The sequence below is a fragment of the Chinchilla lanigera genome, unplaced genomic scaffold (assembly GCF_000276665.1).
Source record: "Chinchilla lanigera isolate Chin_1 unplaced genomic scaffold, ChiLan1.0 scaffold00021, whole genome shotgun sequence".
Lineage (NCBI taxonomy): Eukaryota > Metazoa > Chordata > Mammalia > Rodentia > Chinchillidae > Chinchilla > Chinchilla lanigera.
This window is the reverse complement of record NW_004955422.1, coordinates 6,689,393-6,707,301: the sequence shown is the minus strand read 5'-3', so window position 1 is coordinate 6,707,301 and position 17,909 is coordinate 6,689,393. Positions and strand designations below refer to the sequence as shown.

Sequence of the window (17,909 nt, the reverse complement as noted above, 5' to 3'; positions counted from 1 at the left end):
TTTCTCCTTCTTTCCCTTCTCTTTTCCCACATCCCAGTTGCCCTTTACCCTTGAGTGTTTTCCTATCATTTCACAATGTCTATCATACCTCCAAGTTTTATTAACTGAGTTTGATTCTTGGTACTACACAGACACACAAAGATGTACCATACACAGAAGCAAACGAACAAAAAATTAGGTTTCCTAGCAGTTCTTTTCCTGAAAACCAGGTGGTGTGATCTGATGTGGGTTATGGAACCAGAAGAGAGCTTTCTACCTAATTCCTTTCTGATACAAAGGAGCTGAAAATTTCATCTTCACAAGGTGGGAAGAAAGTAGGCAGTGGCTCTGGGAGTCTCATATTGAAACCCTATCACTTTAACTTTTGTGCTTCCAAAGAGAATTCTCCAGGTGTACGGAAAGAAAAATGGGACATGTGTCCAGTGAGCTGGGCAAGAAGAACAGGAAAGCACTGTTGCTGTGGTCACAAAGAACAGAATTCCTATCGGATGTAGCTCTGCACACTTGGCTGCCACCCAGACACATGAATACTTCTGAGAAATAGCGTGCTAGATATGTAGTGTGGGAAGCCAGAGGAGATTTCAGGGGGAGGGAGAGATTCCCGTCAAGATGCGGGCCATATCCAGGGCTTCCCTTTTAATGAGCTAATATAAACATCAAACCAAGCGCTGAATCAATGAATTCATCTCCTTAATTTCATAGTTAATTAATGGAAGCAAGTCAGAAATTAAATGCTTACCCTGCGGAATAGACCACCCATGCACCAAAGAGAAGGGAGCTGCAATATGGAGAAGGCTTAGACAGACAGAGGCAAGGAGAAAGAAAGAAAGAGAGAGCTGGAGAAGATGGAAAGGAAAGAAATAAGCCATGTAGAATACCCGAGACACGGTACAAGGAAAATGCATCTCCGTTCTCTGTGGCAAGGAGGGTCTTCTTCTCCAAGAAATGCCCCAGACTCTCACATAGCTCAAAGCAATACTGCAGAGCATCTAAATCAAACTGCTCATTTTACAGAAACAGAAGGCTCAGAATAGAGAGGCAACTTGCTTAGATGCCTGTGCCCAAAGGGCAGAAGCAGCAGCAGTGCTGGAATGTCACCTCTGCCTTCAACAGTGGGAAACAGCAATTGCAAAGACTCTGGTGCTGAAGCCGGGGGCCACATGAGCCCACCCTTCCTACGCTTCTTGCAAACACCCAGTCAAGGTTTTCCCCAAGGGTTGTCATGTTCACTGTATCTCTGGCAATGTGTTTGGGGAGAAAATTGAGTAATAGACATTATAGTCACTTGCATGGACTTATGAGATTTTTATATGTCATACATCCTATCTATCTATCATCTATCTATCATTTATCTATCTATCTATCTATCTCTCCATCTATATATTCCTAAGAGATAACATCAGGAGAAATTTCAAAAATAGATGACTTACTATCATAGTCATTTACCTGTAAGAAAAATATATTTTTACCTTCATGACAATGACAAGGGAATAAAAAAAGAATGAGTCTTTTAAACTCCACACATTTGCCAGGTGTGGTGGTGCACGCCTGCAATCCCAGCACTTGGAGGCTGAAGCAGGAGGATCCTTGAGAGTTTGAGGCCAACCTGGGCTACAACGTGAGTTCAAGACCAGCCTGATCTGCATAGGAAGACCTTGTCTCAAAAAAACAAAGAAAATAAATAAATAAATGACAAAAAATAAAAATTAAAGGTATATATTTAATTTTGTGGGAAACTCACTGAATTCTGCTTCTCCCTCCCCATGTGTTATGGAAAACTTCATCCGCCCATTTGGTGGATTATTTTCATCAGGAACCACTGTTATATATGAGAATAATATGCAAATAGAGGCAGGAGATTTGAAATATTAAGAGTTACAGTTTCATCACGCTCCGTAAAACTTTAATAATGTAGGAGGCTGGAAGAAGAAACTTATTTTTTACCAGAACATTTGTTCTGAGAAATCCACCCATGTGTCCGCACTGCAGAATGAAAGCAGGTAGCCCCACCAAAAGGACAAGCACAGCCTGGGCCTTGGAAACATGATACTTTGATTAAGGAGCTCCATATCTCTGCAAGCCCCAAAGCCAAAGGACACCTAGAGATCTGAATTACTGTTCTTTGAATGGCAGCTTGCTAAATGGACCCTCTAGGAAACTAGGCAAAAGAAAGTTCCTTCAGTTTCAAAGAAACCTCCCAGTAAGTGGGAGTTCCTAATACAGGAGGTTGCATATCCCAAGTGCAGCTCCTGAGATGACCAGGAATATTAATGAAAATCTAATTAAAACCAAAGCAGTCCTTTATTTTTAAGTTATTTTTGCTTAAGATCAGCAGTTGGAAGTTAATGAGGCAGAACATTTTTTTTTTTAAATTATCAGCCTTAACTGAGCATATACACTGAAAGCATACGGTGAAACCGAGCAGGAGCCTAAGCCACAGGGCTGAGTTTGGAGACTCTTTACAATAAGTCAAGAAACAAACAATATATACAAAGAACAATAACGCAAACAGAGCAGGGGAGAGGAAATGGAAAATACTACGGCATAGCCAAGAAATCTGCGCTGGAAATGAGGGGGGAAAGAAGGGCTGAGATATAGAGGATCCCTGGAACCCAGCCAGGTTGCAGCGTCTGGCATCTATTTCACAAGTGCGGGTTTGTTCGCAAGAACAGCACACAAGCAGTGCCTTGGGAAGATAAATAACTGGTGATAAATATGGGGTCAAAGGAAAAGGGCAAATCTGGGTGTGATGATAGCTATCTGGGCCCGATAAGTGCTAAAAGCCTGAATTAGGGTAAGAAAGGGACATATTCTAGAGGCAGTGAGAACCAAGAATTTATTCTGCCTTCCCTGCCCCAAGGGACAGGAAGCAGTGGTTTAGATATTGTAAAATAGTAAGCAGCAGCAAACCTCTTCAATTTTTTTTTTTAAGCTTTAGATTTGAGCATAAAAAGCTACAACTGATATTAAAGTCACTTTATGTTCTTTGTACTGAGGGTCACATACGTAGTCAGCAAGAAAAATAATTCTCTGATGTGAATCCATGCCCCAAATCTATAGCGCACCACTGGTGCTGGAAGTGGGCACACCTGGAAGACCAGGGAAAGATAAGCAGCACAGGTCTTTACAAGACACTTAGCAGAAGTCACGGGGGAATTCAGGGAGCTGAGATGAATGCATGGGAATCAGGGTATGTGTGTACGCAGGAGAGCTTGAGTCTGTCTACAGACCCTACAGTCATGCCCTGCCGTGCCTGCCCGCACTGCTACTGTGGGTCTGTATTGAAAGGAAAATAAAAGGGGATCCTGGACACTGAAGGGGCAAACACTGAACAGGCACGTCACTTCCTATCGGGCACAATGCTTGGGTGACTTGAGAATGGTAAATGTGCTTAGCATTTTCTCAGCAAGGAAAACAAATATATAGTCCCAACGCTGTGTCTCCTTGTGTCTCATCCTTCTGCTCAACCCTCTACTATCCTGGTAGGAAAAAAAATCGTAAGACCTATGGAAGAAAAGACCCTGTCTCCATCTCCTACACACAGAAGAGGATGTCTTTTGATGGTTAAACTGACGGAAGAAATTTGTAGGACAGACTATCAGTATTTCCTACATATATTAAGATGAGATGGTAACTATTAGTATCAAGTCATCTTGAGGAAGAAGGACTGCCTCATACGCACAAAGGTATTAGAAGTTTGGTTGTCTGGGACCCCTGGACAGTGAAACTTTTCAGTGTAGCCAACATAAGACAAGCAACAGAGCCTCCTAAATGACCTCTGTGATTTATTTATGGCAATCTCAAATGTTTGATGTGTTTAAAATACATTTCCGAATATTAAGAGTGATGGCTGGTCAGCTGCCCTGGCCAAACTAGAGGCAGCAAAGTGATGTAACAGACTGCATGTAGTGGTAAGGGTCTGTAATCCTTGCACTCTGAGAGGCTGAGGCAGGAAGAATGTAAATTTAAGCCCAAAACCTTGGCTTAAAAGTAAGCTTACCTGTCTTAAAATTAGAAAAAAACAAAAAGGCTGGGGATGTAGCTCAATCTGAAAGCCCTGGGTTCAATACCCAGTACCCCCCCACACACATGCACACACACACACACACACGCGCACACACACACAGAGTAACATATAGTAGTCAGAACACTAGATAAAAGAAGATAGGCTAAAGGGAAGAAAAGCAAAAAGCACTGAATTTAAAGGAACAAGAGGTCTTCTGTGTTTTGGTTCCTCTAAACTTAACAAAATCACGTCACAATATTTTTACTAAGTAGTCCCAAGTGACAGGCAGCACAAGACAGTGGACAATCGACCCGGAGACCAGAGGTTCAAAGCACAGTGCTGTGCATTATTGGCTTTGTGTTAAGGTCAGGCATTAAACCTTCCCAAGCTTTCCTTTCCTCCCCTTTAAAGAAAAAAGAAAAACAAAAACACTTATTTGCTTATGGATTCCATGTCTCCAAGAGGTAAAGCATTTAGAATGGTGGCTAACCAAAGTAACCACTCAATAAAGGTTACCTTCCCGTGACTTCTTCTCAGACTACTTTGTTACGGAATTCCTTAGAAGGGTACAATGAGATGAAGTGTATAGAATAACCTACAGCTCTTCTAACCACGTTACAGATAGTCAAGCGGCAGTCTCTGTTGTTTTGACTGTCCAGAAGCAACTTACCTAGTCAGTCATTTACTATCCAGTAGCTTTGGAAAAAATGATATGAAGTTGCTTGAATTATCAATTCTGAGCTTGCCACCAGATAAATATGAATCAATCATTTATAGTGTTCTCAGTATGGAACACAACCACATTAAGACTACAGAAGAGATACCCAGGGCACTCTTTGCCCTGGGTAAGCTGACATGTGTTTTGAACACAATTTCTTAATAAATATTGAACTCTGGAGTCCAGATAGTTATTTCCCTCACTTTGCCTCTGAAGGGCCCAAGAAATCTGGTGCTGCTTGCCAGGATCAACATCACTAGTGGGGGAAAATGAGAGATGGGGAAAAGATTGTGTCGCTCACTCTTGGCTAGTACACGGAGCACAGTGTGGGTTCTCTCTGTGTTTTTAGCACCTCTACCAGTGACCTGCTATGAACTGAAGAAGACTGTTTTGTTCTTGCTTTTGTTTCCTCCTTTCAGACATGGCTGTAAGATGCTTTTGAGAAGCAAGAAACTGTGCCCAAGAGATGAGACAACAATGCAAAAATAACATGAATGTAGATGAAGATGTTCCACAGAAAAATTGATAGTTAGGACTGGATGGTTAGCAGGGAGAACAAAACTCCTCAGGTCATTATGGAACCTTTAATACCTGCACAAAAATATAGTATCTCAAAGAAATACAAACACAATTAACCCTTGTGGAACAAAGCAACTTGTTCTTCTCATTCTTCACCACCAGACAACTAGAAGATTTTTGTGATTTTTATCTCCCTAATATTTCATTCCTCTTCTCTTCAAGGTGTCCTAAATCCCATTGGCAAATTCCTTTGTCCCAGAGTGATGGTTCAGGAATGGCGTATGAACTAAGATACTCCAGTCAGCTTAGGCCTCAGGGAGTTCTCTGGAAATTCTAGGATGAAACTGTGGTAGATCTTTCTTTGGTAAATAGTTGAAGAAAGGAAAAAAATTGCATGATAAAAAATGAGACATGGAACAAGGCCAGTCCAAGGTAGTCAGCGAAACCAGAGTGGAGACCCTGTGTCACTGTGAATTTTGGATAAATCCATACCTGAACATTGTGTCCTGTGGCCTTTTCAGTTACTTGTATCAGTCTTTTCTTTATCCTAGTTAAGGTATTTTCTCTTTCATTTCCACTCTGTGGCTTCAGTACTGAAACACATCCAAGTTACATCAATCTCATAAGGCTACACTAATACAGAGTGATGAAAATCATTTACCCAAAATGAAAGCAAGGAAAGTTTGTTTGTCCTACAGGTTCTGATGTCCAACTTACACAGCTATACAGGGAATGTCAGGAAATTTACCCTTCCAAACTTAGAAACTCATTTTTAATGCTGTTTTTTCCTGCTTTTATTTTAATAAAGTGGTATTTCATGACATTTCAATCCCTTCTTAAGGCACATGCCTAGAGATTACTTCATTCTACTTTTGTAATGTTTATATTTTTATAAATAATAACTTGAGTATTTCATGTACCAAGCACTCTGTTAAAAGCCTTTACTGCATAATCAGTCATCCCTATATAACATGAGTTGAGATTCAGAAGGGCAAATAAATTTCAAAAAACTGTAGATCTAAAATGGGAAGAGATTCAGGTCCTTCTGGCTCCTATATCTATGGATTGTTCTGACCCACAGCTCTTAGTGTACGGCAGCTGAGAAGCCTACGCTTTGAGAAATACTACTTCATCTTGAAATCTCTAGGTGGTGGTTGCAAGCAAAAGTAAAGGGTTCCTCTGTGTCTAGTAACACAAACCTATCCTCTCTTCCAGGTGAGCATCTGGGAATATCTACAGGTACAGTTTTAAAGCCAGCCTGGGAAAAAGATCAAGCTGTGTCAGCACCCACCGGCTGCCTAAAACACATCAGTGCTCAAAATCCTTAACATTTCCTTTCCAGACATCCAGGAGATGTCCTATGCCTCTTCCTCTGGGCTGGCCTGAAAGGCCCGGAGCAGCTTCACAATGAACAGTAGACAGAGAGCAATGGGACCTGAGACCTCAACACAGACAGAGCCTCTGTCCCTTCTTGGCCACTGTGAAAGGCAGCAGGGCTGGACCTGAAGTGATGGCGCGGTGCCGGCAAAGCACTTTGGCACATGCCAGGATATGAAAGGCTCTGAGGAGACCCATTTCACAATTCACTGGCCACGTGCATTAAGCAGGCAGAGATTTCTTCTTAACATCCCTGCGATATATCCTATGGCCCAGGTCTGTGATGGGATCCCCCCTCCTCAGCAGCGCTGGAAGCCAGACCTCTCCCTTGCTCCGTTTTCTTTGGCAGTGCAATAAGCTCTGGGAGAGGCAGCCGGCTAGCTTTAAAGAGACAGGAGGCTTTCCAACCGCAGATCTCTCTGGGGGTCTACAGGAACCTTCCAGAGACTCGCAATGCATGCTAATCCTTCCCGTGGTAAAGAGAGCCGGCTCTGGAATAGTGAAGTCATTGTTCTTTCTAATTGTCAGAGACTGCTGCTCTGCACTTGCCTGGAGCGATGCAATTAACATATCACCACAACACCAACCATTGTAATATGTTCTGCGTCCTATCAACAAGGGACAGTCCCGACCCTGCCTCCATCCCTGGCTTCCCTCTAATTAGGTCTTTAGTATGTAAACAGATGGGGGAAAACAGAAACCTGCAGAAAAGACTATAGGTCTGACTCACTTTGTGACTAAAAACAACCTCTGGGCATTGGGATATTTTTGTTAATGGAGAATGAGTTTAAGGAAGGGAGAACGAATGGAAGGACAGCAGCACCTACCTAGGGAAGGAAAGGGGAGGTGTGCACTAAGGGCCTCAGGCGGACAGGGAGGGTGAGACAGAGAGGGAAAGGTTGCTTGCTGCTTTGGGGAATTGAAAAACGTGTAACTTCTGCAGGAAACTATTGCCATGGCAACATTCAAACAATACAGAGAAAGCCTTCATAGTTCCATTCTTGCCTTCCTGAACACCACTGGAGATGGTAACTCTTTTAGAGTGGCTTCTGATTTTCTGCCTTTTCAGTGAGTAGAAATAAGAATTCCCTTGAATCTTCCTTATAATACACTTGATTTCATTCACCCACACACATGCTTTGGTCCCCACTGGGGTGATTCCCTCCAGAACTCAGCTAACTAAGCTATCATCATCCTTTCTGCCCAGAGAAGAACAGCTGGGCAAGAATCTCTCTCTCTCTTTCTCTTTCTCTTTCTCTGTCCCTCTCTCTCTTCCTCCCTCCCTCTCCCTCTCCCTCACTCTTCTTCCCTCCCTCTCTTTCTCTCCCTCCTCCTATCCTCACCACCCCAATCCCAAGGTTGTAAAAATCAACAGAGACTTGTCTCAGGCTCAACTGTACAACTTTCGGGAGAAACACATCTTAACATTTTCAAATGTCATGCACCTTTGTTAGGAATTTCACACATCCATTATTGAAGTTCCCACCATCATTATGAAGTCATTGGTTCAAACAAAATACATCTGCAGTCCTGAAAATAACAGAGCAGAATAACAGTAATATTCACCTGGAAAGCGATCAACTAAAATTAGAAAAAAAAAAAAAACTTAAAAAGAACCTAATTAATTGAAAAGCAAATACTCCCACATACTTATCTGTGAAGAGAAGCCATTTACCTTCACAGATGACAGAATAAAATTAAAGCACAACTAAACAGCATCTTACCATTTAGCACTTTCCTTCATCTAATTCAGTGTTTTCTGAAAGGAGGAAGCATTTTTCTAAGACAGGATGCCAAAGCAACATAGCGGCCAGTGTATGGTTGGATCTTGTCAAGCCAGGTGTTCATATGGTGCAAAACATGACTTCAAATCATCAATTTTATTTTTTAAAATAAAAGCACTTTCAATTAGAAGCTTGCTTCTCAACTTCTCCTTGTGGGGTCCGCTTATGGGCACTGTACAATCCTACAGATCATAGTCTCCTATGAAGAATCGTTAACAAATAGAAGGCCCACTGCCTGCAGCTATGAAGCCTGCAGTACGCAAAGTGCCACCTTGATTCTTGCGAGCAGAGGATTTGGGAGCAACACCATCAAATTAAGCATTGCAAAACCTGTAGTGGGCCTGACAGCAGCTATAAAGTAGAACATAAAATTAGCACTGAAGTACCTTCAAAGAACAGTAGTTTGAGTCATCCCAATAATTTATTTTTTTAAAGTTCTTATTTTCTGTTTGTACATGTTTACAGTACACAGTGATTATATTCCTCATGGGGACTTGGTGCATGTACAGAAGGGGAGGAATAAAGACTATTTTTTTTAAAAAATAGCATCCTTAAGGATATCTATAACTAATATTTCAAATGCCAGCAGGAAATCATGCATGCACACAAGCTGCCTAAGGTAATTTGCTTTATGTTCACTCTGTCTTATCGTTTTCTATTGATATTCTAATAGATTTTAAGAAATGATGATTAGCAGGAATATATCTTCTATTAGAAGAAAACAAAAAGACAAATTGCAAAGTAGATTTGGGACATGCGTCCTTAGAGGAAACATGACAAAGGTTGACTTCACAGTTAAAACTATAGCAAAAATAATGGCCGACATCACAGACAGAACTGAAAGGATCTCTTCACCTAAAAGAGGTATTGGATCAGTTCACTGATTTATTGGTTCTACCAAAATATATTGTTACCTCCTAAGTTAGATACGGAAGATGACAAGCAGAATGGGATGAGGCCCATACCAAAAGGAAGGCAAAATCTTGTGAGTATTTACCAAGCAAACAGACAGAGTACAACAAGGTAAGAGCAATCACGGGGATGTGAGCTTGGTGCTCCTGTACCAGAGGTCAGGGAGACCCACTGGGTCCGGAGGAACTTGGAAAGATTCTCCTGAATGCGGCCATTGGCTCTAAGCCTCCACATATAAAGTTGATCCCCAGGAAATGAAGCAACTCTCACACAGCTGGAGTAAAAGTTGGCCTAGAATGTCTCTAAAGGGATAAAACAGTACAGCAGGCAGACAAGAGAGAGCATGAATAGCCAGCTAGACTATAACGTGAGAAGAGTATGGATTTTGGTCTATAAATACATTATATACTGATGTTCAGCTTTATTTCTTAGGATGATAGGTCTGGAGGAAGAATGAATAATGGATTATACAGCAGAAAAGTTGTATTATCAGAAAGGCTAGAGATACCGAGGAGAGAAATGGGGGAGTTTGGATGGAGGCAGACACACGGTAGAAAAAAGGTGAGTCTGACCCTGGATTTAATGAGTAGATTGGGTACAAGTGAGGTTAAAGAGATAGCATATCATTGGAAGCCATAAATACATAGGCTACTGGAGTGTAAATAATCAGTTACAGTTGGTATATGAAATTTGGGGGGCGGGGCCTGAAGAAGACTCAGGTGAATAAGCAGAATTCTTTTGGTAATGGAGGTTTATGATTCCTGGGAACACACACAAGGAGGTCTGAGTTTCATCTCAGACCTGCCTGACATCTCTCAAAAGGGTAGAGACTGTAACAAAAGAGAATCAAAGAGAAAAGTTTCATCACTTGAGGAACAAAGTAGGAACCCAGGAAGATGGAACACAATTAAAAAAGGAAGTGGTCCATCAGCAATGTCTGAAATTTCTAGAAGCATTTCAGGAGGCCAGAAGCGGACAATAACATCACATGCTACCATGAGAGCAAGCACATGGAGAACCTGAATCAGGGGTCAGGTATACCCAACTAGGAACCTATATGCTACATAGAGTATCGAATCTGAAGTCCAAACTTACTAGCACTGATTTTCATTCTCATACAATTCTGGATTTTAAGATAAGGGAAACGGAATTTACAATGTGCCTCTCTCCATTAGGAATGTCTGGTGAATTAGGGCGATTTTTCCTGGGACTTTTTTTTAGAAGTGCTCCCTTCCTTAGTTAGGGACACACTTGAATATTAGTGAAGACTGCCAACAGCAAGTCAAAAGTGTGACCTAAATAGCTGGAGAAGTTTCACTTCAGAAAGTAGAATGGAGGGAAACTACGGACATCTGAATCTCAGTGAAAATATTCACAGTGAACAAGCGAAATGAAAAGTAAAAATAGGGGCTGGGGATTTAGCTCAGTGGCAAAAGCGCCTGCCTGGCAAGCGCAAGGTCGTGAGTTCGGTTCCCAGCACCGGAGAAAAACCAAAAAAAAAAACAAAAAAAAGAAAAGTAAAAATACATCAAGTAATTGTCTAAGGGAAAGTGAACTGATGTGTGTTTGTTAACAAGTTTGAGTTCACTGACTCTACACTGTGGTCTTAATTTCAAGAGATAAGTAGCTACTATTTTCTATGCCCACAATTAACTGGCATGTAATCTTAGACAAAGTATTTACTCTTTGTTTCTATTTTTAAGTAAAGATTAAGGGGAAAAATATGTTATATTCTCAACATACTAACTGGTACATATCAAATGGGCAATAAAGAGTAGTTAGGGTTGCTATCATTACTTTATGCTGGTAACCTCCAAGGATGTTAACAACTTCTATAAGCTTAGAAAGTTGCCATACAACTACTAGAGTTGAATAAAAAGATATTAACCTTACAGAAGTTTGCTAGGGCCGGGGATGTAGCTCAGTGGCCCAACCATCTGTCCAGCAAGTACAAGGTCCTGAGTTTGATTCTTGATACCAAAAAAAAATGTTTTCAAAATCATTTTTGGACTTTATTATGAATATACTGATATTGGATAAAATATCAAGAACAACATTACCTACTTTGACAGCAAAGTTGGTAAAAAAATCTTTAGTTATAGTCTTAGTAAATATAATGCAAACCACTATCAAATAAATGTTCCCTGTTTGATAGAAACTAAAAAATCTCTAATTTTACAGTTGAGGAAACTGAGATGTAGGAAATTGAATTAAGCCATTTAGGATCTACTAGCTAGTATGTAGCAGGAAGTAAAACAAAGTTGCAGTGTGGTGTCTGCTCATGACTAATCTTGTAGGACATCACATACTGATCTCTAGTCGTTTCCTTCACCTTTCATCCACATATTTGTGGATAAACTCTAATCCCGCTTATTAGGATACTGTGCAGTTTCTCTCCACATTTTTGTAACTAGTTTCCTAAGCATCTCCATTTTTAATTCCTAGGAGCTTTGACTTTCTAGGCAGTCAGTTATGAACTTAGAATCCTAGACTCTCTGTGCTTCAAGCAATTACAATTTTTACCTTTACTTAACAGATGAGAATGTTAAATCTGAGAAGTGAAGAGGCTGGTACAAAATAACATTTCATTAATAACAACACTGGAAATAAGAATATTAATCACTGAAACTTGAGACCTCAGTGTTTTTAACATAAGGGGATCATGAGTGATGCTGTGCATGTATTTACCACCTTCATTGATGTTTCTTGTGAAGTTACTATATATTTTTAAACGTAAGGCTTCTTGTGTACATGTACCGACACATGTGTGCATACATATGGGTATGCTCATGCATTTGAGCCCTTTAGAAAGCGTGCTTCTTTAAATGTAGCCATCCAACACATACTTATTGCATGTCTACTATTTGTCCCATATACCTCCGAGGTGCTGAGGCCATGTCAGAGAACAAAATAAAGTTCTTGCCATCAGAAAGTATTATAAGCGCATTGTCTCAGTCACAAAATGCTTCTGCCTAAGTTTCAAATTCAGGGAAAATTGCATTTGTCCAGAGAAACAATCTTAAAGAAAATAAAGATGTGGCATATTCTTTATCCTATTAGGATCTTCACAAAACATCACTTTTTTGAGCTTATAGTATAAAACATTTGATAAGTGAATCAAAGTGAACACGGGTACAGGCTACATTTTACATGACTCACAAAGTATGCTTTCCAACTTTTGTCAGAGAAATGACATTCACTGGGACAATTTCAAATAAGCTTTAATGTGGAGGGCCTTGCCCACAACGGTGCATCTATGTCTGACTCCAAATTGTCCCTGTATGTCTCCTTTATATTTTTAACAACACCAGTAAGAACTTGGATTAACAGCTTCCCATCAACACAGACCATACTTTTTCTTTTCGCAAACTGTGCATTAGCTAAACTGAAATCATAAATGATCAATTTAAATGCTCTACTACTGAATGCTCACTGTGTGTGGCATACAAAATCTGATTTCACCCTCACAGTACCCAGTTCATGCTGTTCTCTGCACCTCTGTTTTACAGACAAGGAAACAGGCTCAGAGACGGTCAAGGATGTACAGAACACATGTGGCCCAGTGAAAAGCTGCTGGGTATTTATAGTCTCATTGGATACTACAGCCCAAGTTCTACGTACCTTTTTTTATCTTTAGAAAGTACACAAAACAGTAGAATTTATCAAATGGTGAAAACATCCATATACAGTTTCCATCTCTTTTTAGGTAAGTAAAAATGATCAACTTTAGGATACTTTTTCAGAATTGACAAAGACTTTGCGGTATTTTCATTCTTTCATTCAAAAACTAGTACAAAATAAAACAAAATCCTGTGATTCCCCATCTCCCCATAATATCACCCACAGGCATGACATCAAGAATAATAGTAATTACAAGGGCAGGATTCCTTTTTTTTTTTAACATTAAAAAGAGGAAATTCCCCTGGCAGCGGATGGAGGAGATGGACAGGACACAAATCTATGGCTATACCGAGTGAAACTCTGAACAATGACGAGGATTGGCTGCTTGAGATAAACCACTGGCAAGTTGGTACCAGAGGATTTACACATGCAAACCTTAAGAACTGTACATCTGCATTAAATCTTCTTGATCCTATACAGTTTACTCCATCCTCAGTGTACTGTGCCTCTTTTAGCTAAGAGGAGATTCAGTATGGCTAGGAGAACTGTCAGCCCACACTGTGCAGCGTGGGGCCTTAATCACAGTAAGAGAATTTTATACTATGTGAGTGGAGTGATGTCATCGCATAGACTTTATTTTATGCGTTCCAGGTCCAGAATTAGTCATACGTAGCCCAAAGGATGCATTTTCAATCCAAGAGCTATGTTATACAACTTTTCGATCAAAAGTACACAGAACACAATCATAGCACTGTTTTCCTCTAAATTCTCATGGAAGCATTCACGCTAAGATTTCTTTCTCTATGCTTTTAGCAGAAACTCCTAACTTACAGTTTCCCATCTGAAACAGTGCTCTACATCTTTATATCGTCAACAGTCTGTCTAGAGAAGACCTCAGAAGAGTAACCTGATGACTAAAGGCAGGTCAAGCATACAGTCCCTCTTCCTCAAAAGTGTAAGCACTGGAGCTTTCAAAGCGCTCCCTTAGCCTGTGTTCATCCCTGGACAGCTAATCCAAATTAATTCATCCAAGAATAATCATAACAAACAGCCCCCCTTAGAGGGGCTATTATACTTGGGCTTTACATAACATTACTTTCAGTTCACAAAACAATCCAACAAATGAGATGCTATCATTCTCCTCCCACAAATGAGAAAATAGAGGGCCAGCGGAAATCCAAATATTGCCCAAAGGGCACAGCTACTCAATTAGAGAGGAACATTTAAAATGGTGGCTTCAAAACTTAAAAAACCAAGCAGCCTTCTGGAACTGTGTCCTAAACAGATCCCTGTATATAGCTACCTCCTGAAAATGCTAACTCCATGGGCACCAATTCAGCCCCGAGGTAAACTGACAAGGTAGATTTCCAGCTATACCAGGGCCACAGTTCCTTCGTGAGCCCATGGACAGCTTGGCCAAGAGGCAAGTCCAGCTCTGAGTGCCAAGCCAAAGGAGGTAACTCCCAGGCTGAGGCTGCATTCCTAACTGTAATGCTGAGAAGTGATTCACCACTGGAAGAGCATCCTTAGAAGCCCTCTCAGTGGAGGTGGATGAGAGGACACATGCAGCTTACAATTTTAAACAGACATAGTGTACTATCCCCCATCTTTGCCTCCTTCCTTTCCTCCCTCCTCTCTCAGGAATCTTTTCTTTCCAGGGGTACGGACGAGGATGGGGTGATGTCAAAGCGTGAAATGTACTTGGAGATCGAACTAGAGTAGCATTTGCAACATGTTAATGTCAAAAAAGATAAAGAAAGCAAAATCTCCCCCAAATGGAAGACCCCAACCCGCATGGAGCCTGGATCTGAGGTACAAAAAAGTAAAAGTATCCCAGTACATATACATTTTTCTTCTTCCTTTCTCTCAGTTGGGTTAAGTTGCAGCTGATCAGAAATTTAATGTAACTTGAGTTATTCTACGACCAGGAATGGTAAATTCACAGTGGTCATATTCAACAAGGTAAACAAGCAAACAAACAAGCAAAATGCAGAAAATGATGGTCAGGTATGCAGAAGACTTCAGGGAGCTTAGCGGGGGAATCCTGCAACGACTGTATTCATGGGCTGGTAAATATATTGCCTGATTCATGTCCCACAGGAAACATGTGCCCAGAAAAATAAATTAGAGAAGTGCTCAGCTGTAAGCTAGTTTAGTTAAGGAGTAATGAAAAGGGTAAGAATAGATGATGTGAGAGAAAGAACAGACTCAGATGCTTTTAGCGGGATATTTCTGGTTTCTATTATCACTTCTCCAGCATAAATCTAACTCCACTGTACTTTAAGGACTCTCTAGGGTCCACCACTCACAGGATTAAACGAATCCAGTACCAAGAAGGGATGCAAGAGACAGTCGCTTCTCTTCTCCTTTGGGATATGTCAGAGTTGTGGACTTTTTTAAAAAAATAGAATCAAAGTCAGGGTTATGTGAACTGGGAAAGACAGAGAGAGAGACAGAGAGAGAGGGAGAGAGAGAAAGGAAGGAGGGAGGGAGCAAGGGAGGGAAGGAAGAAAGGAAGGAAGGAAGGGAGGGAGGAAGGAAGGAAGGGAGGGAGGGAGGAAGGAAGGAAGGGAGGGAGGAAGGAAGGAAGGAAGGAAGGGAGGGAGGAAGGAAGGAAGGGAGGGAGGAAGGAAGGAAGGGAGGGAGGGAGGGAGGAAGGAAGGAAGGGAATGTTGGAGACTCTTGAGGTCTAAAATGGCAGAGTTTGTTTCACCCTCTTGGGACCAGAGTGCCTTCCTCCCAACCCTCCTAATAAAAATGGCAGTTCTGGCGACAGGGACAGCCATGCTGTACAGGTCCGACTCCTGACTCTTATGCACTCTGTAGGTAAAAGTTGTCTGCTACTCTGAGGGTTGTGCGTATCACCTGTCTCATACTGTTTGCCCGTTAACCAAAGAGGTACAGTTTCTCTAGGCCTCAGTTTCTCTTCCAGGGCTTCAAATCTCCAAGGAGTCTTCAGGCTCTGAAGTTATATGGGTCTGTGTGATTCTGGCAGAAGGCTCCAGAGAGAAACAAGAGTTCTGTGAAACAGTCCAGCCCGGCAGCTGTGCAGGAAGCAGAAGGTGCTCCTGTAGCACCCCAGCTCCCTAAGCATTACATTCTCCCCTGGCCTTTTTCTTTATTGACCTCTTTGCCTTGACCAGCCCGGCCCATCCCAAGCATTGCTGCTCCACGCACAAGCCTACACTGACTGAGGCTTCTAAGTTCCCACCGGACTCGGAGCATCTCAGCCTTTTTCTCGGACCTCGGTCTTCCAGTTGGGAAGGTTTCTGAGAAATCCCAAGGGGCCAGGCCCTTACAACCTACGTGGAGCCTGTTATGCAAAGAAGTCCTAAGTTAGAAAGGGGGTGGGGCTGAGGAGAAGTGGGTTCTCCTAGTTTCATTGGTGAGAACCCTGCTGATGTGGCGAACACATTTGGGCACCTATGTATGTGCAAGAGAGATTCTCCACCACTGTGCCCCCCTCTGCCCAGCTCCCTCCGACAGCCCACTGGGCAGCCAGAACCCTCTTCGGCTGCCTGCCCGCTCGCTTGTCCCGCTTTCCCGGTAACACGTTCTGTGGATCTGCAATGTCAGTATGCACGGTGACATTTAAACTGGGTCTCTCAGATTTCCAGTCGCTCAACGTTCCTGCTTCTAACTCCCGGGCTCCTCTGTGTAACTTAAACGCACCCTACAGTGTCGGTCACAGAGCACCAGCACCCCACACTGCACCAGCTTTCCCGGGGGAGATTTTATGTTTCCGGCTGAACCTTCGCAAAGGCATCTGCCCAGGACGCAGCAACCTGCATCATTACAGCAAACGAGCTGATGGGCGAAACCGGGCTGATGGAAGAAATGCGTGGGCCACCCTGTCCCCTTTCCCGGCCCAACAAACCAGGTCTTTGAAAAGCACAGGAAAGGGGAAAGAGAAGCGATAAACAGCATAAGAACACTAAATTAATGAACATTCTGTCTTCATCAGTAAATAAGGAAATAAAAATCACTCACTGTATTTCAGACTCACCACAGCAACATCCACATGGAAATCCAGTAGGTTAAGAATAAGAGGAAACACATGATCTTGACACCAAAAAGCAAAGAAAGGAAAGGGGGTTAAAAAAAAAAAAAGAGAAAGAAAAAGGTTGATGAAGAAAAATCCAGCTGCAATTATCCGTCAGTTTTACTCAACATATGCACAAATCCAACTGTGCGCCGCTGGTTTCTCGCCCCCGACCAAAGCCCTCATTCTGCCGCGGTCAACTTTTCTTCTCTGAAATTTCTTTGCAGATGTATTACTAATTTCCTCTCCTCTTGTGGGAAATTCAAAAAAGGAAGAAGCAAGGCAAAAAAAAAAAAAAAAAAAAAAAAAAAGAAAGAAAAGAAAAACAACACCATATCAGGTCTTTTACTTTCCTAAAAAAAGCCCCAAACTTTTCACTCCAAAAATATCTCCTCGGTGTACTTTCTCCTTTAGAGAGAAAAATAAACATTTTTCTTCGTGGTTTCGCGCTTCCCCATTTCCAACCATCCTTTCGGGGGGAGGAGGGGGGGAGCTGTTTTATTCTTATTTATTTATGTCGGAACACACCAACCCCCGCAGCGCCGAGACGGGTTGGTTTCATTCCCTCCGGCGCTCCCCGGGTGCCCGCACACACATTCTGCGTTAAGATCCAGAAAAAGCTTCGTTCTTGCTTCTCTCCGGCGCCGTCAGTGCATCCGCTGCGTCGGGCTCCGAGAAGGAGCTGCGTCCCGCATCCTTCATTTTTGCAAGGCGCCCCACAGCCACCGCCACCAAAAAAAAAAAAAAGTCTCCTTTCACGTCGTCGATCGCTTCCCTCCGCCGCTGCGCCCCCCTCGAGGATTTCGGGGGATCAGCTGCCCCCACGCGCTCGCCTTCCGGCCGGCCCCTCCGCCGAAGATCTGATTAGATTTCTCATCACAACCCAGTGCGCAACTGGGTTCCGGGCCCGGGCGCCCCGCGCCTCTCCCG

The 17,909-nt window shown here is 42.2% G+C and overlaps 2 protein-coding genes across 4 annotated transcripts in view; both read right to left on the bottom strand.

Annotated features, from left to right (window-relative positions):
- Lrrc4c (leucine rich repeat containing 4C) overlaps positions 1-17,909 on the bottom strand; it is a 1,216,524-nt gene that overhangs the window by 146,872 nt on the left and 1,051,743 nt on the right. The window contains exon 1 of one of the 3 annotated variants that reach the window (XM_005384095.2): positions 16,928-17,909. The exons of 1 other annotated variant lie outside the window; for it this stretch is intronic. The gene's annotated coding sequence lies outside the window, so the exon portion shown is untranslated. The remainder of the gene's footprint in view (positions 1-16,927) is intronic. One more of the 3 variants, XM_005384093.2, reaches the window with a different exon arrangement.
- Positions 17,583-17,909, bottom strand: part of LOC106148442 (brain acid soluble protein 1-like) — a 128,596-nt gene continuing 128,269 nt past the window's right edge. Inside the window, exon 3 of the mRNA XM_013513830.1 lies at positions 17,583-17,839. Within this exon, the coding sequence (XP_013369284.1) occupies positions 17,583-17,839 (257 nt within the window). The remainder of the gene's footprint in view (positions 17,840-17,909) is intronic.